This window comes from Pipra filicauda, unplaced genomic scaffold (assembly GCF_003945595.2).
Source record: "Pipra filicauda isolate LSUMZ 115617 unplaced genomic scaffold, ASM394559v2 scaffold1004_size98441_pilon, whole genome shotgun sequence".
In the NCBI taxonomy this organism is placed as follows: Eukaryota; Metazoa; Chordata; class Aves; order Passeriformes; family Pipridae; genus Pipra; species Pipra filicauda.
The window spans coordinates 72,729-98,440 of NW_024103435.1; the positions used below are offsets into that span (position 1 = coordinate 72,729).

The 25,712-nt window shown below is 59.1% G+C and overlaps 3 protein-coding genes across 5 annotated transcripts; 1 reads left to right on the top strand and 2 right to left on the bottom strand.

Moving 5' to 3' along the window:
* Positions 1 to 600: 600 nt before the first annotated feature.
* Positions 601 to 7,407, top strand: TMEM9 (transmembrane protein 9). Of its 3 annotated transcripts, none has more exons than XM_027715736.2 (6): positions 601 to 636; positions 2,893 to 2,994; positions 3,410 to 3,501; positions 3,930 to 4,038; positions 4,841 to 4,972; positions 6,245 to 7,407. In XM_027715736.2, exons 2-6 carry the CDS (start codon positions 2,902 to 2,904, stop codon positions 6,392 to 6,394), a joined length of 576 nt encoding a protein of 191 aa, XP_027571537.1. In that variant the 5' UTR covers positions 601 to 636; positions 2,893 to 2,901; the 3' UTR covers positions 6,395 to 7,407. The 3 variants fall into 3 exon arrangements, with proteins under 3 accessions (XP_027571537.1, XP_027571539.1, XP_039243306.1); XM_027715738.2 differs by lacking the exon at positions 601 to 636 and adding an exon at positions 726 to 854; XM_039387372.1 differs by lacking the exon at positions 601 to 636 and adding an exon at positions 839 to 930.
* A 715-nt stretch (positions 7,408 to 8,122) lies between these two features.
* LOC113985153 (alpha-1,6-mannosyl-glycoprotein 4-beta-N-acetylglucosaminyltransferase-like) lies at positions 8,123 to 21,940 on the bottom strand. The gene is made up of 4 exons (XM_039386354.1): positions 20,922 to 21,940; positions 11,056 to 11,194; positions 10,529 to 10,676; positions 8,123 to 9,579 (listed from the first exon to the last, which is right to left on the bottom strand). The coding sequence occupies exons 1-4, from the start codon at positions 20,930 to 20,932 to the stop codon at positions 8,438 to 8,440; spliced, it is 1,440 nt and encodes a 479-aa protein (XP_039242288.1). The 5' UTR covers positions 20,933 to 21,940; the 3' UTR covers positions 8,123 to 8,437.
* A 97-nt stretch (positions 21,941 to 22,037) lies between these two features.
* Positions 22,038 to 25,194, bottom strand: TMEM183A (transmembrane protein 183A). Its single transcript, XM_039387836.1, has 3 exons — positions 25,090 to 25,194; positions 24,368 to 24,523; positions 22,038 to 22,514 (listed from the first exon to the last, which is right to left on the bottom strand). The coding sequence occupies exons 1-3, from the start codon at positions 25,120 to 25,122 to the stop codon at positions 22,329 to 22,331; spliced, it is 375 nt and encodes a 124-aa protein (XP_039243770.1). The 5' UTR covers positions 25,123 to 25,194; the 3' UTR covers positions 22,038 to 22,328.
* Positions 25,195 to 25,712: the final 518 nt, after the last annotated feature.

A 25,712-nucleotide genomic window follows, 5' to 3' on the forward strand; every position in this document is an offset into this window, starting at 1 on the left:
CCCAAGCATGTGAGGGAAAATGGGGCTGCGAGGGAAAATGGAGCTGCGAGAGGAGAGCGGGTGTGAGGGGAGAGCCCGAGGCTGTGAGGGGAGAGCGGGGCCGTGACGGCAGAGCGGGGCTGTGAGAGGGGAACGGGGCTGTGAGAGGGAAACAGGGATGTGAGGGGGAAATAGGGGTGTGAGGGGGAAATAGGGGTGTGAGGGGGAAATAGGGGTGTGAGGGGAGAGCCCGAGGCTGTGAAGGAAAACGGGGCTCTGAGGGCAGAGCGGGGCTGTCCCGCGGCTCAATCCCAGGACGGGGCGGCCCAGCCCCACGACGAGAGCCCAGCGGGAGCTGCCGCGCCACGTCCGCCGAACACCGCCCGGCCACGGCAATGCCGCCCCAGCAACCCCCTGAGCGGGACCACCACACACCCTCCCCCTCCCCCGTCCCCTCAGCTCTGCGGAGCGCGGAGGAGACGCGCACCCTCCCTCAGCACCCGGCCCGGTCCTCTGCCTTCCTATTGGCCGCGGGTGCTGCCTGTCACGGACCGTCACGCGCGGCAGCCAATGGGCTCTCAGGGAGCGGGGCGGGGGCGGGGCTCGCAGGGCGGGGCCGGGGGCTGTGGCGGCGGCGCGGGCCCGTGTGAGGGGCAGGTAGGGCGGGGGGGCCGCGGGGCCGCGCTCGGGCGGGCTGAGGGGTAGCGGCCCCTCACGGCCCCTCACGGCCCCGCTCCGCTTCACCCCCCGGGGCTGCGGGGCAGCTCGGGCAGGGGGCGGCCTGGATCACCGCAGGCATCCCGGGAGGCCGGGCTGTGGGAGTCCCTGGAGGGCTGAGCATCCGCGGGCCTTCGGCGGGAACTGAGGGGAACCCGGTCGGTGTCGGGGGTGGTTCGAGCACAGATGGTGCAAAAGGGGGTCGGATCCATCGCAATCTTAGAAGGGCTCCGGGTGGTTTTCACAGAATCATCCCAGAGTGGTTCGGGTTGGGAGGGACCCTAAAACTCATCCAGTGCCACTCCCTGCCCTGGGCAGGGACACCTTCCATTGACCAAGTTGCTCCAAGCCCCGTCCAACCTGGCCCTGGACACTCCCAGGGATGGGGTTCAGGGTGAGGAGGTTACTGGGAGAAGGGGCGCGGGCTGGGTGTGTGCGAGCATCACTCTAGGGGTTCATTCCTGGGGGCTGCCACGCTCAGTTACAGCCCCAGGACCTTCACCTTAACCACCCACCTCCTTTTGGGCAGATCCTTTTGGACAGACGGCTGCTGTGGGCTGGGCTGGTCGTCTGGAACACAGTAGCTCTAAGGCACGTGTGCATGTGCCCCTTTGCTGTCAGAGTCAGAAAGAACCACAGATAAATTATCCTTTGTGTGGCCGCGGGTGTTTTACAGTTCACGGTGGGTGGACTCTGTCCAGGTGCCATTCTGAGTTTTTATTTAGGGTAGAACAGATCATGTGTTTTCCCCTGCTTTTGTTAAAATGGCATTTATGAGTTGACCAGATGTTCTGAATTCAATTGAGAGGCTAAAACTCAATTCCAGGCACCCGCCCTACTGTTGAGTTAAAAATTCAAACCAAAGTGCAAACCCACGTACAGTGGGGGACGTGCAGCTCAGCTCAGTCCTGTTCCCCAGATTTGTGATGAGGACCTGAAACCCTGACGTGCAGGGGAGTCTGCCAGGAAAGGACCGCTGTTTGAGGAGATTGTTGAAACTCTGGTGCAAAGGGTTAATAAATCCTGGGCTGAGGAGATAGGACTGGAATGCATTTTGGTGGGTTTTGGCAGGCCAGCTTGTTAGAAGTGGCTGGTGTTTTGTTTAGATAAAGAAGAAAGGAACTTCCATTATGTGAGTTTATAGTGTTGTTAAAGATAAAGCAAAGAATATTGCAGTGATGTAAATCCCAATGGAATCAACATCAGGTGATGGAGTAGAACTACCCGGAGTGAGCTGTGGGATTAAGGTGGAGCTGATTACTGAAGGTGTAAATTCCCTTCCCTGAGTAAAGCTCTGCTGAAGTGGCTTTTCTGAGCTGTCCCAAGGTCCCCAAGACCTGCTCCTCCTTTTCTGCCCCTGAGGGTGAACACCAGCCTGAGCAAGGCCAGCTTGGCCTTGTGCAGAGAAATTAATATTCTTATGGACTTGTGCAAACACACGTCTCTGGAACAGCTTTATCCTTGCACATGGGGGCTGGAATGAGATGATCCTTAGGGTCCCTTCCAACCCAAACCATTCTGGGTTCTGTGATTAATGAATTTATCAAGCTGCCAGCTTGGAATAATTGTAAAATCGGGATTTTACTGAACAGGTATCTTGGGCTAAAGGAGGTTTAAGAATCAGTTTGGAATACTTAGGAATATTCCACCCCGTTCCCATGGCTCATGGCTCATGATAGGCAAATACACTGGTTCCTTCAGCAAAACTTTTGAGTATCAGAAGATGAGTGATTTAACTTTTATGACACAAAAGTTTATTTAACTTTATGACAGCAGTGAGGCCCCAGTGTGCTGCAAGGTCACTCTTGCTCTGTGGTTTTCCTGGTTCTGTATTTTTTACTGAGCACAACTGTCAGCAGCAAAATACCTGTTGCAGGGCTCCACAGCAGTAAGAGAGGAACAGGAGGTTTTGTGCAAGTCAAATTGTGAGGAAATCAGGGATGGTTTTGCGGGGCTGGGGTAGTTTGGATGTGTGTTTGCAGGGGGTGTGGAAGCTCTTCAGATAGGAGTGTTTTTTGGGATCTGTGTAAAGTGTTCCCAGGAGTTTCTGGCTGGCATCAGCTGTGATTCAGGGATAAAATCCTCCTTCCTGGGCAACACTGAGGCGAGTGGGCCAAAAAAAGAGCTCTGACTCCCTCGTTGTGGCTGCGTTCAGATGAGATCCTCCATCCTGGATGTGAGTTTTTGTTCCCTCAGGCTCCCACGATGTTTGCCCAGTGCTCCCGGAATTCCGTGAGCCCCGTGGTGCTGCTGGTGCTGCTGGGCTGCCTCCTGTGCCCCCCAGCACAGGCCAGCAAGGTGGGTGACAGCGTCGGGCACCGTGGGAGGGGCACAGCAGAGCCAGAATGGCAGAGGAGCAGCTGGGGAGGTTTGCAAAGATAAGGAATGGATTTGTGGTGTGTTTACTCTGTAGGGCTGGGACTGTGTGTGACAGTGGCCCCTGCCTGCCTTCTGCTGGGCTTTGGAGTTTGCATTTTAAAATGTGTTTGAAAAGCACCTGGCTGGAGGTGCTGGAAGTGGCCGAGGTGCTCTGGGACATGTTAAACCTGGGAAGGTTCTGATGTCAGAGTGCAGGAAGAAGGGAAGTGGGGGGAGGTGTTCTCTGGGGTGGAGTGTTCTCGTCCCAGAGGACGTTCAGCCTGTCCCCAGCCCGGGGTGGTGAGGGTGGCAGAACTGGGGGTTCCCTCCCTCACTGGCTCCTCTGCCCCTGCAGAGCTCCGAGGACATTCGCTGCAAGTGCATCTGCCCCCCGTACCGGAACATCAGCGGGCACATCTACAACAAGAATGTGTCCCAGAAGGACTGGTGAGTTGGGCTGGAAGCCTGAGGGCTCAGTCCATGAGAGCCACCAACGCTGCAGAGTTGGCAGCTGGTGCCAACCCTGCCTTTGTGTTTGCAGAGGGAGCTGTGGTAGGTGATGTTCAATCCAGGCCAGGGGCGGTTTTTAAACAGAAATTGAGGAATCTGGGATGATTTCTTAACCCATGGCTCTTGGCAGGTGTCAAGTGTACCGTCCAGTCCCCCTCACCTGGACTGGATCCCTGCAAAAGGCACTTGGACAGTCTGTCCCAGGACTAGCTGAGCTGGGAGGGGAGCTCCTAAAACCGGATCGGCGTTATCAGCCTGCAGGGAAAGCTGGGACACACAAAAGTGTCACCCCAATGTCCTTCCACAGAGCACTGGTTTCACCTTCACCTTGTCCTGCTGCTGACCTTGGTTTGTTTGTGCTGCAGCAACTGCCTGCACGTGGTGGAGCCCATGCCAGTGCCCGGGAACGATGTGGAGGCCTATTGCCTGCTCTGCGAGTGCAAGTACGAGGAGCGCAGCACCACCACCATCAAGGTAAGGGCAGCTCTGTCCCCGGGCCTGGCTCCTTCTCCTGGCCAGGCCGTGCCAGCCCAGGCACTGCTGGGTTCCTGCAGAAGAGCCCAGAAGGAGAAAATCCAACTGTCACAGTGGGTACACTGTGGCAGTGCCAGGAGCTCACTCTCTACAACTCCCTGGAAGGAGGCTGGAGCCAGGTGGGGACTGGGCTCTGCTCCCAGACAACCAGTGACAGGACGAGAGGACACAGTCTTAAGCTGCACCGGGGAGGTTTAGGTTGGACATTAGGAAGAAATTCTTCACAGAAAGGGTGATTACATATTGGAAGGGGCTGCCCAGGGAGGCAGTGGAGTCACTGTCCTTGGAGGTGTCCAAGGAATGACTGGACGTGGCACTTGGTGCTCTGGGCTGGGTGACAAGGTGGGGATCGGTCACAGGTTGGACTCGATGATCTCAGAGGTCTTTTCTCACCTAACTGATTCTGTGATTTCTGTGTCTGAGTCAGGAATGCTCCTCGCTGTGAGGAGCTGCAAGAAGAGTCTTCTTGCCAGGGATGTGTGACAGTGCCACGCACCTCTGAGCAGGAACCCATCTCTTGGTGTCCTCTCACGTGCAGCACGTGGCCTGAGCTGGCACAGTGAGGAGGGTCAGCACAGCCTGTGCAGTGACAGCACATCATCAGCCCCTGGCAAGGGCAGGAGACCTTGTGAGCAAAACGAGAATGAGAGATCAAACACCAGAGGCAGCTGCAAAGGACCTTGTGACCTCTGTGGTGCTTCTTCCCCACGGTGCTGAACCTTTCCCACGTGCTCCTCTCCAGGTGATCATCATCATCTACCTGTCGGTGGTGGGGGCCCTGCTGCTGTACATGGCCTTCCTGGTGCTCGTGGACCCCCTGATCCGCAAGCCCGACCCCTACACCCACCCCCTGCACAACGAGGAGGAGAGCGAGGTGAGGCTGTGGGGGGCACTGGGGGGGCTCTGCTCGTGGGGCAGACAGGCTGACAGGAGAGTGGGTGACAGGGAAACAGTGACCCCCTGTCTCCTCTGAGCCAGGGAGGGACCAGCACTGCTGCTTTGGGGGCACCCACACAGGGGAACACTTCGATCAGATCTGTGCAAGTCCTGCGGAAGCACAGGGAATAATCAAAGTTCTAACCTTAAAAGGTCTCAAAGTTCTCCCCCTAACCTGTCCTCTATGGCAGGGGGGTGACGTTGTCCCAAGTGGCCTGAATTTGGTCTGTCTGCCCAGATGGAACCAAAACTCAAACGGATCCTATTTGTGCAGTGTCCCAGGTGGAGTCACTTGGTGCTGAGCTTCCAGGGAAGGATGGGCTTAAGTATTTGCTGGAACATCTTATAGACACATCAAAGAGCAGCCTCGAGGGGCTGTTTGACCCTGCTCTGGGGCTGGGCCCTGTTGTAGCCAGGCTGTTGGTCCTTGTGTTTCTCCCCAGAGGAGAATTTCATTCAAATCCTCTTTCTGGGGGACACTGGCATACAAAGCTTGGTCAGAAAGATCAGGACCTAGCAGCAAAGAGAGAGTCTCTCTGTCTCTCACACACATACACACATTTTGGGGGAGGACAAATTTCTTGCTGCACGAAATTCCTGCAATTTTAGCACTGGATCAGACTGTCCTGTTTGTATTTTAAGTATAAACTATTTGGCTCAGTTCTTTCATACTGTGATATAAGTGAGGAGTAGCTGCTCCAGTGTGCCCAGTCCCTCCATTACCACCCTCTGCTGAAAAAGGAGGTCCTGCAGGAGGAGGTGAACTGTATCCTAGAATTGTGGGTTCGCTCCCTGCACCACAGCAATGATCCAGAGTTAGATCCAGGTGCACTCTGTCAATGCCTGGTGTTAGGTGAGGTTTATCTTAGTGCTGGGTTCTGGGACAGGCCTTGGTGCTCGTGTGCCACGACAGATGCCCATCCACAGCAGCAGTCTCTGGCTCTGTTTCAGGGGGTGCTGTGGTTCACTGTGGCTCCTTGCAGACTCCAAGCAGTGGGTTTCCAGCAGAGCTTTAGACTTGGTGCAGTTCCTGTCCTGGGGGCTTTTATTTGAGTGGTCCCCACGAGAGAGGAGTTGGGGGGCTGGTGTTGAGGAGCTCTGGAAAGGTGGTTCTTCCTCAGGACAACTCAAGCCTTGAGTTGCTCCTTCAGTTGTGGTTTCTCCCAGGCTGGGCACTCCCAGATTCCCACACTGCTCCCTTCTCTCACAGGACACTCGCTCCTTGGCCGCAGTGCCCACCCCAGCAGGAGCCAGAGCCAACACGGTGCTGGAGCGCGTGGAGGGGGCCCAGCAGCGCTGGAAGAGGCAGGTGCAGGAGCAGAGGAAGACGGTGTTTGACCGGCACAAGATGCTGAGTTAGATCCCTGTGGGCCCTCGGCGTCGCTTCCCAGGACACGGGGCAGCTCCTGGAGCAGCCGCACAGGGGTCACCGTCAGGACACCGCGGTGTGGGACCGAAAGCTCGAACCCTTCCCTGATTCACCGTTTCCATCAGCCCCAAATGCCTCCCCTGGTTCTGCCCCCGCCCCTCCCCTCTCAGAGCCCAGAGGCTCCTTCCCCTGCCCGGCTGATCCTGGGGCTGTGTGTGGGAGCCCCGGACTCCTGGGGCTCCATCAGCCCACCCCACATCAGACAGGGATCTCAGCACGGAGCGCTGGGAGCCGGCTGAGTCTTCTGCGGATAAAAACAGTGGGGTAATTTTGATGTGAGATAATTTATGTGATGCTCCTCCAGGATGAAGCAGTCACCTCCTCCTGCTCTTCCTCCGGCGTGCACTGATGTTAACTGGGCATTGTGGTGCACGTGTGCAGCACTGGGAGGAAGAGGAGGGGGTTCCTGCCAGCTGCTGCTTCCACTTATCCTGGTGTACATGGAGAGACTCCACACCCCAGTGAAGTCTGTCCAGGTTTACACCAGCACAACCAAGGCTGCAGCTTGTTTCTGTGGAGGTGAACATCACCAACCCAATTAGTACCTGCAGCAGGAAGAGTCCAGCAGGTAAAACCAGCTGATTTACACTTATATCTTTTCATTCTTTAGCAGTGGGTAAAAACCTCCTGGGGAGAAACCTTTCTGTTTGTACCCATGCTGGTGACCCTTGGTGCTCTCCCAGTGAGGGCAGAGCATTTGTGTCCAAGAGAACCAGGGCAAAGGCTCTCCTGGAGCACTGGAAACACTTGTCTGGGCCTTGGGGCCCTGGGGAGGGGACACTTGTGCTACTCAAAGCTCTCTGAGAGCTCTGGCCAGACTTGGGCTTGTGTGGAGGAAACCAAAGTGATTCTGTGATGTGCACACTGAGAACATTTGGAATGTCAGGAGGTGCTGGAGTTCATCGTGTAGCATCTCTCTATTAAATGCAGACAAAGATCCACTACCTGGGTGGCTTTTTTTCGGGGAAAAAGTCCCCTCATGCCAGGTCTGGGGCTCTCCAGTGCCTGGCAGGTGAGTTGATGCCACTCAAGCCAGAGCTGTGGTTATGGCATTCGGGTGTTTGGGCACTGCAGGTGTGTCCCTGGGTTGGAAAAGACCCTCTGAGATCTTCCAGTCCAGTCTGGGACCATGATTATGACCCTGCCAGACAAACCCAAACAAGCTTCTGGGGGCCTGTTCCCCTCCAGCCCCTCACTGGGCTGAAAAGGACCCTGAGCTCCATGTTATCCTGAGGTCACATTTTCCTTGACCCGTCCTTGTTCCCTGGAGCTCAGTTCTGGACCTTTCTCCCCCTTGTAGAAACCCCATCTTGCCTGTCCTTTCCTTCAGGTGGGAATCCTGCATGGACACAGGGTGTGGTCCCTGGGAACTGATTTCTTTCCTCCCTCGAGGGGGGAACAAGCCGCCGGTGAGAGGCTGAGCCGGCACGATGGGTCCATCTGGTGGCCACCGCCCACCTCGGTCAGCACCGGGACCTGGCTGGTCACCAGTCAGGGGGTTTGGGGAGCACCAGCCCCAGACCTTCCCCTGACCCCTCCCAGGAACAGCTCGGAAATGGGATAGGAGGGGAGGAAAAGAATGCAGTTAGCAATCAGGAGTTTGGGTGAGTTAGAAAACTTAGGGAAGGGACGATGTGGAGAGGCTGCAAAAACTGCCAATGCCTGATTAATAACTTGATTTGTTAATTAATTGATCAGCTTTGTCCTGTACATCATCCTCCCTGGGAGGAAATGTTTTCTACTGCCCAGCCTCTTCCCCTCCCTGTACCTGCTCCATTGCTCACTGGGGTATCCCCCGAGTGGGCACATCCTGGTGGGCCCTGCTCCTGGCCCCGTCCACATCCCACAGCAGTGCTTCCCGTCCCTTGGCAGATGCCAGCAGGAGTCAATAATTTAATTCCTTATCAAAAAACGGGAATGAGAAAAATAAAGGACCTCTGGGAACAAAAGCCAGCTGTGCCCTGACAGCCGTGCTCAGGTGCCCGCCGCGGTCCAGACGTCGATGCTCCGGATGATGAGCCACTCGCTCTGGGCCCGGGTTACCCGGATCCTCACACACTCCACGGGGCCGGGGACACCCCTCTCCAGCCCCCGCCGGTCCACGGTGCCCTTCTCGAAGGTTCCCACCGGGATGTAGGTGGAGCAGTCACGGCCGTCGCGGCGCCGCCGGCCCAGCTCCAGCACCCCCGCGCGCAGGAAGTCCCCGCGGCGCTCCTGGGAGCCCGTGAGCACCCGCACGCGGCTGACGAGGGCCGGCTGCCGGAACACCACCGAGAAGACGCTGCCGGCTGCTGGGTCCTTCCCCCAGAAATAGCCCTCTGCCGAGCTGTAGGCCTTGAGGGGCTCGTAGTGCTCGAAGACGGCCATGCTGGTGTACAAGGACGCCGGAGGGTTGTCCGGAACGTCCAAGGCATCGGCCTGGAAATCGTCGTCCTCCAGCCGGTTGACGGTGCCCTGGAAGGAGGAGTAGAGGCCCATGTGCTGGAAGAGGGATGGCTTGAAGCGGATGACGTCCTTCTGGGTGAGCAGGTGGCGGAAGTGCACGAGCAGCCAGTCACAGGGCATCTCCTGGTAGAAGAGGAGGAGGAAGCGAGCCAGGCGAGGGAGGTCGCTGGAGCGGTAGAGCTTCCCAATGTAGCCCAGCTTGGAGAACTCCAGGGTGGCCCAGTTGGAGCCCTCCTGGGAGGCCAGAGCCTTGCGGATGGCCGTCAGGAAGGAGCGGGCGCACCACACGTCGTCCTCGATCATCAGGTAGTAGGAGGAGAGGTTGGCGGCGAAGGCGAGCAGGAAGGCGTAGTCCACGTTCTGCTTGGAGCGGAACCTCACCCGCTCCTCGGGGTCGTTGAAGTTCCTCTTGAGCCCTTCCAGGGTGGGGTAGAGCTCGTGGGGGGCGTGGATGAGCAGCAGCCGGCCCAGGAGGATGTGGCGAGCGAACTTCTGGGCGATGCCGAGGGCGACGCGCGCGTTCCAGCCGGGATCCGCGTCGGCCAGGTGCACCACCACCACCATCTCCCGCAGCTCCTCCTCCGTGGACTGGCTGAACAGGGACTGCAGCGTGGCCGGCAGGTAGAAGCCGCGCGGCCGCCGCACCGACGCCAATCCCACCGCCAGGAATTCTGCACGGCAAAGGAAAGGCGTGACCTGGGATGCACCGTGGGGAGGTTCTTCCCTGCAGGCCACGAGGAGTGGGCTCCAAAAAGCTCTTCCCGTGGCCACCCCGCACCGTTAATGCCATTTATAGCCCCATGTCCAAGGTGGAGGGTCCTCTCTGAGCTGAAGCCCCCCCAGTGTCCCAGAAGGGGCCCAAAGGTCAGTGAGAGGATGGGATGAGACACCAGGAGCTCCTCTGAAGGAGAAATACTTGGGAAAAACACCTTTAAAAAGCCAAACCCGGAGAAGTAACAGCACAGAGTCTACAGGGCAGGAATGGCTCGTTGGCTTGGCTGCACATCCTGGAAGTGTGCCCTGCCCTGAACCTTGTGGAGATGCCCCACACTGGATGAGACATCAGTCCTGCCCTCCCCATGGCCCAGCAGGGGTTCAGCTTCTCCTGCTGCTGCTCCGTGCAGCACCATCCACGGGCTGGTTCCAGCACAGCCTCGCGTGGGGCTGCCCTGAGCTCCTTCCCCCGGGGTTTGTGTGGGAGCTGCTTTCAGTGCCCCTGCCCAAGAGCCTGGCCCACATCTCCCACCCTGTGTGGGTGTCCCCATGGTCCAGCTCCACCACCTCCACAAGAACCTCAACCCCAGGGAGGTGGGATCCCAGCCACCCTTCCCACAGAGGTCTGGGAACCCCAAAACGCCTGCGGTCACCCCAGTGCCAAGGTGTAGAAACATGGACCACGCTTGGAGTATGTGGACCTTCCCCTACGCCTGCAGCCCCCAGAGCAGTGTTGGCAGGTCCTCAGAGCCCCCCTGGGGTGTTGGCAGGTTCCCCACCCCGACAGGGTGGACACGGCCCCTCCCTGCCCCAGCAGCAGCAGCGATGGGTCTGTGCTGGGACAGATGTGCTGGGACAGATGTGCAGACCCAGAGCCCTGCTCGGGCTGGGCTCCCAATCACTCACTTTTTTGGGGTGCCAGGGAACCAGCCAGGACATGGTAGGAGACGTTGTGGAGCGGGGAGAGCTCGTCCGTGTCCCTGAGGATGCGCTGGGCTCCTCCCGGCCGCAGCAGCTGCAGGATCGTGTCGGGGGTCAGGCCCCTCAGATCCACCTGGGTGGGAGCCACAGGGAGCCAGATCAGAGCCTGGAGCACCACGGACACACAGGAGCAAGGGGGAACGACAGCAGGGGTCCCAGAAGAGATGGGGAACCCCTGTCCTGCCCTCCAAGCTCCTGGATCCAGGGAGGCCCCACTGCCCAGGGCAACTCCAGGGAGAGGAGAAGGCAGAGCTGGGGTTGGGGGTGACAGTGCAGGGAAGGGAGCAGAGCTGGGGTTGGGGGTGACAGTGCAGGGAAGGGAGCAGAGCTGGGGTTGGGGGTGACAGTGCAGGGAAGGGAGCAGAGCTGGGGTTGGGGTCTACGTGGGGCAGGAAAAGATGGAGGATGCTCCAGTGGCCGCTCCAGAGGGACATCAGTGGTTGGGAACTCACCTCCAGGGGATCCTGTTCCTGCTGGCTGCCCCCATGGAGGAGGAGGAGGAGGAGGAGGAGGAGGAAGGAGGCTGCGAGCACGGCGGTGAGGCAGCGCTTCAGGGAGCATCGCATCGCACCGGGCTGGCGCTGCTGAGGGCTGTGGAGGAAGGGGCGTGTCAGGGAATAGCCAAGGAAAACCCCCATCCCCTGGATGGGACTCTAGGGCAGCACCTGGATGAACCCCTGGGACTGAGCCCTCTGGCCAGAGCACCCAGGGGTGCACACCCAGGGCAGCCACGGGGCATCAGGGGGCACTTGTGCACGATCCCCTTTGGGCAGGTGGGGCAGGACACCCCAACTCAGCCAGGAAAACAATCAGCCGGGTACAAAATCCATCCCCAGCCCAGCCCCACAACACCCAGGCTGCCCTCAGACACCCCCCCAGCACCCCCAGAGCTGGAGATGGAAGAAATGCAGGTGCCACGTGCCCTGGGGAGGGCTTTTGGGTCACAGGGACACCCGTGGAGCAGCCACCGACACCTCAGGACTTGGCCTCGCACCCTGGGAAACACTCGGGTCCCAAATGAGCCCGGGCTGCTCTCCCAGCACCACGAGGGTGAAGCAGCTCCTCCAGCCCCTCCTGCCCACCCTACTCCCCTCCTGCCTCCAGGCAGGCCCCGTCCCAGCCACAGCCCCTGCTTGGAAGAACAAGGTGTCCCTGAGGGCACAGTGTCACCTCCGAGGAAGTCATGGTGCCCTTGAGATATTTTACCCTGTGGCAGAGGCGTGGCAGGAGCCTAAAAGACTCCTGTGTTTGCCTGGCGATTTTCCAGTTTAAATATGACTGGGGCCGCCCTGGAACAAGAGAAGCTGGAGACCAACCCAGTGCCCATCCTGGCAGGGCAGACACACTCAGCCCCATCCAAACCGCTCACAGCACCTCAGTTTGTCTTGGTCAAAAGCATCTTTGAGTGCAAACGTGGAGGAAAAACCCTCCTAAACCTTCCCAAACCAAGGCCGGGCTTCCCAGGACTTCTCCCTAAACACCTCCCTGCATCCACTGGGATGCTCCCGGCCCACCCACAGGCCCCAGGTGGCAACGCAGCACCTCTCTGGCACTGCCCCAGCATTTGCTGGGCTTATTTTAAGGAGAATCCCCTCAGTTTTCCCGCCCAGGAGTCCTTTGGGGGATTGTCAGCACCTCGCCAGGCTGGTGCCAAGCAGGTGCCCCTGATGCCACGGGCAGCCTGTCCTTGTGCCACTGCCCTCATCTGAACAGGGAGATAAACCCTTGGAGCCAGGGAGCCGCTCCCCCAGGGAGCAGCACAGCCCATCCTGGCCAGGAGAGCAGAGGAGCCTCCTCCCCTGGGCTGGAACCGGGCCGTGGGTGAGCTTTTGGGAGCACTCGGAGGAACAACGAGCTCCTGGAGCTGCTTAAAAATCTCTGTCCAGAGAGCAGGGGAGCAAAGCCTCTCCTTTCCCCCCAGCTCTGGGCCATGGGGAGCTCACCAGTTTATGGGGGAGCAGCCTTAGGGACCCAGCTGAGCTGTGGGGACATCACTCCCTGCAGCCATGCTGGACGTAGATTTCCAAGCCTGGACCCCTGGGATCTGAGCTGGGAAGGGCGAGGCTTGGTGGGCAGCACAGGCTGGGTGCTCGGTTACTCTGGGTGGCCAAAGGTTTTTCTGGCTGCTGGGGAGTGTCTGGCTGCCAACAGCCCATCCTGGATGGAAAACAGCTCCAGCTCCCACAGGCAGCAGTTCCCTCCAAGGGAGCCCACAGGGAACAGGGGTCCCAGGCAGCTCCGGCAGGGCAGGTTTGACAGAGCAAAAGGATACGAGCGCTGCCCCATAATTAGCCCCCTAATTGGGCTTTGGATTTTTGCCCCCATGGAGACACAAAGCAGCCCGCCTGGATGGGACAGCCAGGACACACCCGCTGGGCTGGGGGGACTCCAGGGAGCATCCCTGTCCCTGCTCCTGTCCCAGCACCTCAGGCACCTTCCCCACAGCTCAGCACCCCACTGGGGACATCCCTAGAAGCCACCCCGCTGTGGGGACACTGGCCAGGAGGAGCTGGCTGCTGAGAGCTGCTCGCCTGGAGCCAAACTCCTCCGCTCTGCCGGGAGACTCCAGAGCCAAACGGGCCGTGTGCCGGAGCAGCCGTGAGTCGGTCCAGGGAGAGGGGAAGGGACTGAGGGCACACGAGGCTGTGAGGAAGGGCCGGATGATCCCGTGGGCAGGCGGCTCCAGCTGCTTCCGCTGGCACTGGGAGAGCAGGGCTGGTTGCACAGGGAGGAGGGAACAGCCGGGGCTCCCTGTCCCTCTGCCTTTCCACGCCAGGGGAAACTGAGGCACGGAGAAAGCAGAAAGGATAAAGGCTGCATCATCCAGAGGGATGAATGCCAGGTCTCCTGCGGCACAGGTCAGTGCCCCTCCCCACCGCCCTGGGAGGGTCCCCGGGATGGAGAGGGACAGGGGGGAACCCAGAGCCAGAAGTCGAGTGGCAGGGGGGACATGGCAAATTGGGGCAGCACAATGTCCCCGATGGGCAAATCGCCGTTTGGGGCTCCTGGGAGCCAGCCCGGGGTCCAGCCCCACAGGCTGTGGGTGTCTCTGCTCCAAGGGTGGTCCCACGGGGAAGAAGGAGGGGAAATGCCGTGTGTAGGTAGCACACGACTCCAGGAGCCAAAGCCTTTGGTCAGCACAGGTGTCCCACAGCCCCCCAGCACAGGTGAGGGGTCACCTGGCTCCTCTCTGACAGCACAAGGACCCCGAGCCCACCCTGCCCTCACCCCCCCGGCAGCCCTTCCCGTGCCCCCAGAGCTGGCTCCTGCCCCGGAGCGCTCCGGACGTGCCCCCGAGCGGCAGAGACTCACGGAGGGGCGGCGGCCGGGCAGGACGGGCGGCGGCCTCGCCGGCTCGGGAGTGCTCGGCCCTGGCAACTTCCCCGGGCTGGCCACTCTGGATCCTCGCTCGGCAAAGCCCCACCCCGAGCCCTCGCCTGCCTCCCGCAGAGGAGGAGCGTCGGCCGGAGCCTCTGCCCGGGAGCCTCGGGAACCGGCCGGGCCGGGGGGGACCCCGGGGGGGACCCCAGAAATGGCAGCAGCCTCAGGACGGGCATCCCACCATGGCACCGGCTGTATCCCACCACTCCCATCTCCGCTGGCAGCACCAACCCCCCGAGGGCTCTTGCCAAGCCTCAGCATCCCAAACTCCAGCTCCAACCTGCCACTTTGGTGGCACTGAGGGGAAAGCACGACGTATATCCTGCACACGGAGCTGGCACGGCTCTCTGCCCGTTTGTGTTCCAGCTCTTGGGCTGAGGTGGCAAAAACCTCAGGGGCTGCTGAGCCAGAACTGAACCTCTGGCACCCCGGGGCAGAGCTGGCTGCCTGGATCCCAGCCAGGATGCAGCTCAGGGACACCACGGCTTCCCCACACAGCCCAGGGACACCACGGCTTCCCCACACAGCCCAGGGACACCACGGCTTCCCTACACACCCAGGGACACCACGGCTTCCCCACCCAGCCCAAGGACACCACGGCTTCCCCACCCAGCCCAGGGACACCACGGCTTCCCCACCCAGGCCAGGGACACCACGGCTTCCCCACCCAGGCCAGGGACACCACGGCTTCCCCACCCAGCCCAGGTCCCCCCGGAGCACTGGGTATCACGGCTGGGCTGGGACTGAACCCCTTGTAACCCCCAGGAGCCAAGGTGTGGGCCCTTCCACGGCCCAGTTTGTTCCCAGCTTCTCCACTCTCCAAGCTTTGTTTGTCTCCCACTGTTTCCCTCCTCTGGATCCACAGCAGGAACACGGCTCTGGAGCCTGATGGCATCACTTGTCCCCGGGTCAGAACCAGCCCAGCTCCTTCCAATACAGTCACTCACCCACAGCACCCAAACCCAGAGGAAGACCCTTCCCTCCCCCCAGTCCCACCCTCCCCATTTATTCCCACAGAGACCTGGATCCCTCCTCCCTGCTCTCCTTGCTGTCCTGGACCTCTCCTACATCCAGGAAGGCCCCACGTCTCTTCCAAGGCTCCGTCTTCTACAGATCCCCCGTGGTGACTTCCAGTCCCGGATCCTCACACGGGAACGGTGCCTGGGGCTCGTCTGCCAGGACAGAGTGGCCACAGGGAGATGTTGCAGGGCAGGAAGCGGGTGATGGCACCGGGAAGGAGAGGGAGGAACATCCGCAGGCTCTCGGATCCGCTTCCCCCCGGTTTGGTTTTTAAATCCTTACACTCCCATCGTGGGATGCCAGTGGCTCTGTCCCCACGGGGGTGACTCGGTGGGGACACCCCCCCTGCCCTGGAGCCAGGGCAGCCTGGAGTTCCCACCAGGGCAGGGGCTGGGAGACACCAGGAGGGCCCAGGGAGCCGGTCTGGTGCCCCCAGCAGAGGTTTATGTTCAGTGCCCTGGGGAGGAAGGGCCGTGGGACTCGGTGGCTCCTGGGAGGCGTCACAAGGGCAGCAGCCGCGGGAGGGGGAGGGCTTTTGTCACCACAGGTGTCCCATGACCCCCATCCCTGCAGGAAACAACAGGGCTGGGTCCTTCCTGTCCTTGTGGGAAGGAAGGGGAGGGTGGTGGGGCCAGCACGGCCCTGGGGTCTCGTCCCCAGCACAGCCCTGGGGACCCCAAAACAGCCCTGAGTCCCTGACACAGCCCTGGGGACCCTGACACAGCCCTGGGTCCCAAAAACAGCCCTGAGTCCCTGACACAGCCCTGGGGTCCCTGACACAGCCCTGGGCCCCAAAAACAGCCCTGAGTCCCTGACACAGCCCTGGGTCCCTGACACAGCCCTGAGTCCCTGACACAGCCCTGGGGTCCCTGACACAGCCCTGGGCCCCAAAAACAGCCCTGAGTCCCTGACACAGCCCTGGGTCCCTGACACAGCCCTGGGCCCCAAAAACAGCCCTGAGTCCCTGACACAGCCCTGGGGTCCCTGACACAGCCCTGGGTCCCGAAAACAGCCCTGAGTCCCTGACACAGCCCTGGGTCCCCAAAACAGCCCTGGGGTCCCCAACGCTTGTGGGTGCCACAGGCCCCTGCCATAGCAACATGGGGAACACCCAGCTCTGCAGCAGAGCCACTAAAGCCCCCTTTGGTCCCCACATGCCACCTCAGGGTGCAGTGCTAGGGCAGGATTTGACCCTCTCCAGGCACACCCATCCTGCCTGGAGCAGCAGAGGAATGCCCAGCCAGGACACAGCCCCCAGTGCCCAGGCAGGGTGCTCCTGGGTCCTCTTGCCCTCCAAAAGGTCCCACAAGCCCAGTCTGAGCCAGTCACCCCCTGTGCTATGGGACAAACCCCAAACGGTGTTTGGGGTGCTAGAAAAGGGCTCTTCCACCCATCTCTCCTGTGAGGGGCACAGCACAACCCCAGCACCTGGGCACAACAGGGCCCAGCACCCAGAGCCACTCCCAAACCTCCCACTGGCCCAAAACCCAAATGTGCTCTGCTCGCTGAAATATTTGCCCTGGGGGACAGGGAGGGGGCTGAAATGAGGCTAAAAGGCACATTTTTGCTTGTTTTTGGAACAAGCTGGAGAATGAAAGAGAAGCCTCAGGTGCAGAGGCTGTGGCTGTGCAGGCTGTGCACGGCCCAGCTCAGGGGGCCGGGGAGGACCAGTTCCCCCAGTTCCCCCAGTTCCCCCAGTTGGGGCTGGAGCAGAGCACTGGGGTGGGACAGGCACGAAGGGACCCAGGGCAGGGCCCAGCCACCTCCCCCAGGCACCCAGCCCTCAGCTCACCTGGCTCAGCTCCTGTTGGACACCAGATCCCTGACCAGGAGGGGAGGCCAAGCCTCCATGTGTCCCCTGGGGCAGCAGAGAGCCAGGCCGGATCCATTACAGCCCTTCCATTATTCAGAGGCCCAGGCAGGACAAAGGGGAGGGACAACGGGGGAGGGAGAGGACTGGGGCTCCACTCCCCACGGTGCTGATGTGGGGCTCCATTTGCCCCCCACCAGGGTCCCCTCTGAGTCCTGCAGAAAGGGGTGGCTGTCACACCAAACCACAGCCTCGCTGAAACCCACCCCTGGAGAGCACCAGAGCGGAGGGTTTTGGCAAGCAGGCTCCGAGAGAGGCTGGGCCTGGGGGACAGGGGTGGAAAGCCCCTGCTCAGGTCTGGCCAAGTGGTGCTCACATCACCGAGCAAACCTCAGCACCGGGGTCAGGTTCCGCTGCTGTGGGGAAGGCAGGAAGGGGAACAGCCACAGCCTGCAGAAATACACGTAGGCGAGCAGAGCCCAACCTCCCCAGCACCACTGCCACCTCCCCAGCACCACTGCCACCTCCCCTGAACCACTGCCACCTCCCCAGCACCACTGCCACCTCCACAGTGCCCCTGCCACCTCCCCAGCACCCATGCCACCTCCACAGCACCACTGTCACTCCACCGCACCCCTGTCACAGACCCCTGCCCCCTCCCCAGCTACCCCTGTCACCTCCCCAGCACCCCTTTGTCACAGCACCCCTGTCACCTCCCCATGCACCACTGCACCTCCAAAGCACCACTGCCCCATCTTAACAGCACCACTGCCAGCCTCCACAGTGCCCTTCCCTCGCACCTCCCCCAGCACCACTGCCCCACCTCCCCATTGCACCCTGCACTCCACAGCACACTGCCACCCTCCCCAGCCACCCCTGTCACCTCCACCGCACCCCTGTCACCTCCACGCACCCCTGCCACCTCCCCAGCAACGACTGCCCCCCTCATCTAGTGCCCCTGTCACATCCAGCCAGCAACCCCCCCTCTTGCCACTTCCCGCACCACTGCCACCCTTCCCCCGCACCACTGCCACCTCCACCGCACCCCTGTCACCTCACTAGCAACCACTGCCACCTCCCCAGCACCCTGTCAACCTCCACAGCGCTCCTGTTCACCTCCACAGGGCACCCCTGCCACCTCCCCAGCCACCACTGCCCACCCTCCACCGCACCACTGCCACTCCACAGCACCACTTGCCACCTCACCGTGCCCCTCCCCTGTCACCTCCCCAGCACCACTTGCCACCTCTCCCCCGCCACCACTGCCCACCTCCCAGCACCCATGCCTCCTCCCCAGCACCCTGTCACCTCCACAGCACCCCTGTCACCTCCACAGCCACCACTGCCATTCCCAGCACCCTGCCACCTCCACAGTGCCCCTGTCACCTCCACAGCACCACTGCCACTCCCCAGCACCACGCCACCTCCCAGCACCACTGCACCTACACAGTCACCCCTGTCTACTTCTCCACAGCACCACTGCCACCTCACAGCACCACTTGCCACCCTCCCTAGTGCCCCTGTACATCCACAGCACCCCTGCCACTCTATCCAGCACCACTGGGCCACCTCCACAGCACCACTTGCACCTCGCACCGCACCACTGCCACCTCCCCAGCACCCACTGCCACGCTCCACAGGTGCCCCTGTACTCCCCAGCCACCACTGCCCCTCCCCAGCACCACTGCCACCTCCACAGAACCCCTGTCACCTCGTCACAGCAATCCCTGTCACAGACCCCTGTCACTCTCCCCCTGCACCATGCCACCTCCACGCACCCCTGCCACTCCACCGCAACCCTGCCACTCCCAAGCACCCCACGCCACCCTCCCCAGCACCAACTGCCACCTCCACAGCACCCCTGGTCAGGCCATCCTCATCAGCACCCCTTTTCCACCTCCACAGCCCCCCTGCCACCTCCCAGCACCACTGCCACCCTCCGGCAGCGCCACTGCCACCTCCCCAGCACCCACTGCCACCCATCCACCCGCACCACTGCCCCTCACCTAGCGCCACTGCCACACGCTCACAGCACCATGCCACTCACAAGCACCACTGCCAACTCCACCGCACCCCTGTCCCTCCACAGCAACACGGCCACCTCCAGCAGTTGCCCTGCCAAATACCCAGCAACCCTGTCACCTCCACAGCACCCCTTCACCTCCACCGGCCCCCACCACTGCCACTCCCCCGCCCCACTGCCCCTCCACAGCACCCCTTGTCCACCTCCCCAGCACCTGTCACTCCCCAGCACCCCGTCCCACCTCCACAGCACCACTGCCACCTCCACAGCACCACTGCCACCTCCACAGCACCCCTGTCACCTCCCCAGCACCACTGCCACCTCCACAGCACCCCTGCCACCTCCCCAGCACCACTGCCACCTCCACAGCACCACTGCCACCTCCCCAGCACCACTGCCACCTCCACAGTGCCCCTGTCACCTCCCCAGCACCACTGCCACCTCCCCAGCACCACTGCCACCTCCCCAGCACCACTGCCACCTCCACAGCACCCCTGTCACCTCCACAGCACCACTGCCACCTCCACAGCACCACTGCCACCTCCACAGTGCCCCTGTCACCTCCACAGCACCCCTGCCACCTCCCCAGCACCACTGCCACCTCCACAGCACCACTGCCACCTCCACAGCACCACTGCCACCTCCACAGCACCCCTGTCACCTCCACAGCACCACTGCCACCTCCACAGTGCCCCTGCCACCTCCCCAGCACCCCTGTCACCTCCACAGCACCCCTGTCACCTCCACAGCACCACTGCCACCTCCACCAGCACCACTGCCACCTCCACAGCACCACCTCCACCTCCCCAGCACCACTGCCACCTCCACAGCACCACTGCCACCTCCACAGCACCCCTGCCACCTCCACAGTGCCCCTGCCACCTCCACAGTGCCCCTGCCACCTCCCCAGCACCCCTGTCACCTCCACAGCACCCCTGTCACCTCCACAGCACCACTGCCACCTCCCCAGCACCACTGCCACCTCCACAGCACCCCTGTCACCTCCCCAGCACCCCTGTCACCTCCCCAGCACCACTGCCACCTCCCCAGCACCACTGCCACCTCCACAGCGCCCCTGCCACCTCCACAGTGCCCCTGTCACCTCCACAGTGCCCCTGCCACCTCCACAGCACCCCTGCCACCTCCACAGCCTCCCCCCATGGATCAGCAGGGGTCCCTGATCCCTGCCAGCCCCACTGACCAGCACCACAGTCACCAGAAGGTTTGTACAGGGAAAGAGTGAAAATCTTTCTTCCACATTTTATACATTTCAGCCTAGAAAAAGGCTGGTGTGGGAGAGACACCTCTGTCTGTATTTAAACAGCTGTATTTGGATGCAGCAAGCCTGTTGGTAGCAGGAAACATCCCATCCACCTGCTTCCTGCTGTTCCAGCCCAGGATCAGCCCCAGGATTTACTCTGGGGTGGGTGCTGCTGGGTGGCCCTGCCCCAGCACACTGAGCACACCCTGGGCATGCCACACTCGTGGTTAGAACACACCCCTGCTCTCACAGACGGCAGGAACACCCAGCCCCGGGAGCTGTCCCGTGTTTCTGCACAGAAGCAAGAAAGAAGCCCAGGCTGCCGTTCCCATCCCCGCTCAGCCAGGGCAGCTCTCCCGGGTGAGGGCAGAGCTTTACACAGCCTGATCTGGGAACCAAACACCTCTGCTCCCACCCTCCAGACCCCTGCACAAGCAGCAATCAGCAGGCATCACCCTGCAAACCCGAGTTTCCAGGGAATGCAGCACAAAACACCTGGAAGCACAGTCCGGAACTCTTGGCTCCCTCCAAGACAACAGGGAACTGTGCAGCCTCCCCACATTTCACTCTCTGACCTCCACCCCCTGAACACTTGTCCCAGAGCTCAGGGGCATTTAACCCCACGGCAAAACAGAGGATTGTTGTCCCCCATTGCCCTGGAGCAGCTTCCTCCTGGCACAGGGATGGAGCCCTGCACAGCTCCAGGGCACTGCCCCGCTGTCCTGCCCTCCTGCTCTGCTGCCAGGGCGGGTCAGGATCACAGGCACAGCACAGTTCTCTCACCCTGCACCTCTACTCCGACCAGTCTAGTTCCCACACTCACCTGCTGGGCATCCCCAGGTGTTGAGCAGCAGTGAGGAGGGGACTGCGAGGCAGGAGCTGTCCCAAAGTGTGTGTTCGAAGTCAACAGCAAGAGCCTCTAAGGCAGATCCCAGTCTGGGGCAATGTCCTTGGTGGTGATTTACAGAGTGCAGGAACTCCTCCCAGGGGGCTACACCAGGGCCATGGGGGTGACAGAATCAGAGTACTCTGAGTTGGAAGGGACCCACAGCATCGAGTCCAAACTGAGCTGGCACAACTCCCTCTCCTTCCAGGTGCTTCACTAAACATCACATATGGAAAAGTGCTGTTACTCCTGCTTGGGACAAGGTCTGAAGTGCACCAGGACTGAGGAGCTGATCATGGACAGGCAGAACTCAGTGCCCTGCTCCTCACCCCACTTCAGTCACTCCTCCTCATCTGCCCCTGCACTGCAGCCCCTCCTCTGCCTGCACCACTCCTGCACCAGGAGCCTCATCCATCCTGGATCCATCCCATCCTCCTGACAGGCCCCTCTCCCTTCTCAGTCAGCCCAGAGCCACAGAAAGTTTCAGGGTCGCTTCTTCCTCACAGAAATTACTCAGTTTAGCCAAAAGCCAGAGCAGTGACTGCTTGTGGGCTTTCAACAGCAAACATTTCCACACTGCTCTCAGAAACCACACTGGGTTGAGTCCTTCATCACTGCTTTTGTTATTTTAGTTATCCCCTCCAGCTCCTCTCCCTCCCTGTTTATCTTCTCTGAAAAGCACCTTCTGGCTTTAAAAGTTTAGTTCTTCTTTTCAAAGACAAAACACCAGCGTGAGAACTTGGAGTACCTTTGCATTCAAGAGAGACTTTTGCCTTACGACTCCTCTTTGAAATAATTCCTTTGTTTGATCATTTATGCCCTTCCTGAAACTTGGATCTCTTGGGCTGGGAGGTAAGGTTATGGTTGATCACTTCTGCTTTGCTCTCTGCTTCTCAGACACTGAAATATCGCACTGTGGGTGAGCACCATCCTGCTGCAGCAAAACAAAGGTGGATTTTGTTTGTAAATTGTCTCTGGAAAGCAAATCGGAAAGTTCTTGGAAAGCAAAACCTCCTGCTTCTTCCTGAACAACAGAACACAGGACCACTTTGATTAGCACCAAAAGGATTTTAAATGAATAGTTCCAGGGAGCTCCTTTCAAATCATAAAATGTCAATTTTACATAAAAGTGTGTTTACAAATAGTTTCTGCTTTACACTCAGCTCTGCCCATTACTGACCAGAAGTTATATACACACAAACTAGCTCAGCAGCTTCAACCACTTGCAAGGGAGGACTGCAGAATTTATTTAAGAAATAAAAATAGGATTTTCCTGGTTCCTAGAAATCCTCTTCGGCCTGCCAGACCCAGTCACCTGCCGGCTCCTGCAGCCTCGGGAGAGCACTAAGCTTTCGGGGAGAAGGGGTACTGTGGGTGCCACCAATCGAGGAGCCTGACGCTGTGCACGGGGTCCAGCACCACCTGCACCCCCTGCTCCAGGCGGGGCTTCTTCCCGTTGCGGATGGGGGTGTCCTGGAACACGAGGCGCACGCGGTGGTGCCGCATGTCGGTGCTCACGTTGATGGTGAACTGCAGGAGAGGAGAGACCAGAGGGGCTTCAGCAAAACCAACAGGAGTTCTGAGCACAGCACTTCTAGGTTTTTGTGACTTCTCCTGGCCCGTGCAAGTCTGAAGTGTTTCAGAGTTTGTCGCAGTCACAGGGACCGGTTTATCACCCTGTGGATAACCAACCCTGTGTGTGCTACACCCTCTGTGCCATTGCTGAGGGACTGCTAACAAAGGGATTGTTTGCAGCAGCTGCCCAGGGCACACCTGACACCTCAGGCTCTCAGAACCCTGCAGGCAGGGCAGCGTTTCTTTGTCCTCACACCAATGGCTCAGCCCTGGGAACTCCCCTCCAGGGAGGCATCAGCACCTTCACCCCCAGCCCGAGGGCTCATCTCTGCTCATGGGCCACCTTGGACTGGCACAAGGGGCAGCTGCAGCCACCCAGAGCATCAAAGGTTCCAAAAACGTCCCAGGGCTCACAGAGTTCAATCCCTCCTCGGCACAATCCCCGCCCTGGGGGAGGCACTGGGCATCCCCACCTCAACCTGAGCACAGACACTCTGCGGGTCTGGGCACTGCTGGGACCACTGGTGGATCCAGAGGAGGACCAGAACTCCAACAGAACTGTGCCCACCATCCTGACCAACAGCTCTCCTTTCCTTTTCCTTTGCCCCCGGGGGGGCCACGTGGAGCTCAGCACTGGGGCCCATGAACACTGCTCTGTTCTTGCCCCAGGGTGCTGGGTTATACATCTGTCTTTGGGGGTTAAAACCAGTTTTCTTCGTATCATTGCACTTACTGCAATCATTTTAGTGAATTGTAACTCTGACTTGGGATCTCTCTCGAGTTGGGTTTGTTTCTCCCACTGCTTTCCTTTTAAACCAGCACAGAGTCACAGTGAGTTTACAGCACTGCCTGGCCACCCAAACAATAATGTTCTGAGTTGTAAGGGTTGTAGAAGGGTTGTAAAACATTGGGACAGGCTGCCCAGGGCAGGGGTGGAGTCGCCATCCCTGGAAGGGATGTGGATGTGGCACCTGGGGACGTGATTAGGGGTGAATGTGGCAGTGCTGGGCAATGGTTGGACTCGATGCACTGGAAGGTCTTTTCCAATCTAAACAATTTTATGAGTCTGTGATTTTAAGAGAATCTGGAAGCAAGTGGCTGTCAGGGGAAGTCTGGAACTCGCTGCCCTACTCCCAAGTGAAGCCAGACTGAACCTCTTCTGGGCACAGGCCATTTCTGAAGCCCTGACTCACCAGCACAGCCCCTTGTGCTGCCCCTTGTTCACCACAGAGCTGCCCCAACACTCCTGCTCTGCTGCTCTCTGGAGCCCAACTTTGGGGGTTTGTTCCAAAGCTGCCCTTCCTCCCATCAAGGACCAAACACACATTGAAAGAGTTTGCTCAGATGGGATTTTCCTCTCAGAATTTATTGCCAATAAGGAGATATTTTCTTGAGGAGGGCAGACCTGCACTTCTCCTGCTCCCTCCCTCTCGTACCTGCTGCAGTTCTGGTAACTAATCACCCCCAAACACTGCACCACAACCACAACTCCTGCAGATTCTCTACATCCTCTGTATTTACTGCACCAAATAGGGAAGAGCTGATGGAAATGGAGAAGTTAAACTGAGACCCTCAGCATTTCCTGTTCATAAGATTCCTAAAAGTGGTTTGCTGACAAAGCAGTGGGATTTGCACAGCCCCAGGGAGGCACTGGGTGGGATTCCTGGGGTTGTCCTGTGCAAGGCCAGGAGCTGGGACTCAAAGCTCCTTGTTGGTCCCTTCCAACCCAGGAGGTTCCATGATTTTAGGTGCCCTCCTTCCAGAAACCTCACCTGCAAAGCCTGCCTGGCAGCTTCTCCCCCACTCACCAAGGTAAACGTCATGCCCATGACGATTGGCACGAAGATGAAGTTGAAGGTGGTGATCTGCAGCAGGCAGCAATCCTGATCCGGGTTCGTGTGCACCTCCTCGTACTGGATGGGGGGCTGGAGACCTTTGCAACACTTGCTCTTCAATCTGGGGGACTTGGAAAGAAAGAGGCCCTGACTGAGCTGAGCAGGTTCTCACCACCTCCCCGTGTGTTTTGGGCAGTGTTCCCAAAACAACCAGAAGCCTTCACTCGGGACAGGCAGGACCATTCCTTTAGAGGGGAAAGCTGCAGAATTCCCAAGGTTGCCTGAGACTACTGGCTTCTCCCAGGACCCATTCCTGGAGGTTTTCCCTTGCTTTATTTCTCTGAGAAATCTTTGCAATGGTAAAACAAGAAGTTTCAGGTTTTTGGTCAACATTTTGATTGCTACAGTCATACAACTGGGTTTGAGTAGCAATCAGACCCAAAGGTGAGATTATTTGGGGTAACAAATGATCCCCGTCAGAAGGGATATCAAAGGAGGAAATAAAAATCTGGGATTCTAAATGTCTTGGTAACACACACAGAAGATTGAGTGTAGTTTCAGACTGTGCTTTAGTTTACCAGGGGAATCAGAATTCCCATTTATTGTCTGAAGGCATAAAAAGTTTTCACCTTCCCTTTTACCACCCAGAAAAATAATTTCTGCTTCAAACAAAAGTCACTGCCAATCTTTCATACCTGCTTTTTGAACTTGAAGTTGAATTCCCACATTGCTTCTTGTCTGTTCCCTACAATCTTTTTGCACCAGAAAAGCAGACACTGAGGTGGAAAAAAAGAAACACACAAAATTATGAAACCCTTAGAGGCACCACTTTAAATAAGTTTTAGCAGAGCATAAAGGCTTCCAATTGCAAACACAATTATATAAGAGCAATTAGGAGCCACTTATTCAAATTAATTATGTTCAAAGAACCCTCTCAGCAGCTTAGGTCTCCCAGTTTCAAGTTGGCCAACTCCTCATGCAACTGGAGAACACAGCACGTAGCCAACTGATGTGCCAAACAGAAAAATCCAGTTGTGCCATTTATCCTTTTCCTAAGGCAGGGGATGAGTGGTGCAGATTCATCCATTCCCTCCACCCACCAGGAACTCCCACCAAACTGGGCTCCAAACGAGATCAAAGCCAGGAACAACCGAAACCAGAGCAAGGAGCAAGAAGGAAAGGATCCAAAGGGAAATGCAAAGCTCAGCACATGAGCTGTGAGGTGACGGATGAGAAAGTTCCTGAGCCACTGTGGTGTCAAACCTTGACATCACCAGGCACTGCCTGTCACTGCTCAGAGCACAGAACCACTGCCAGG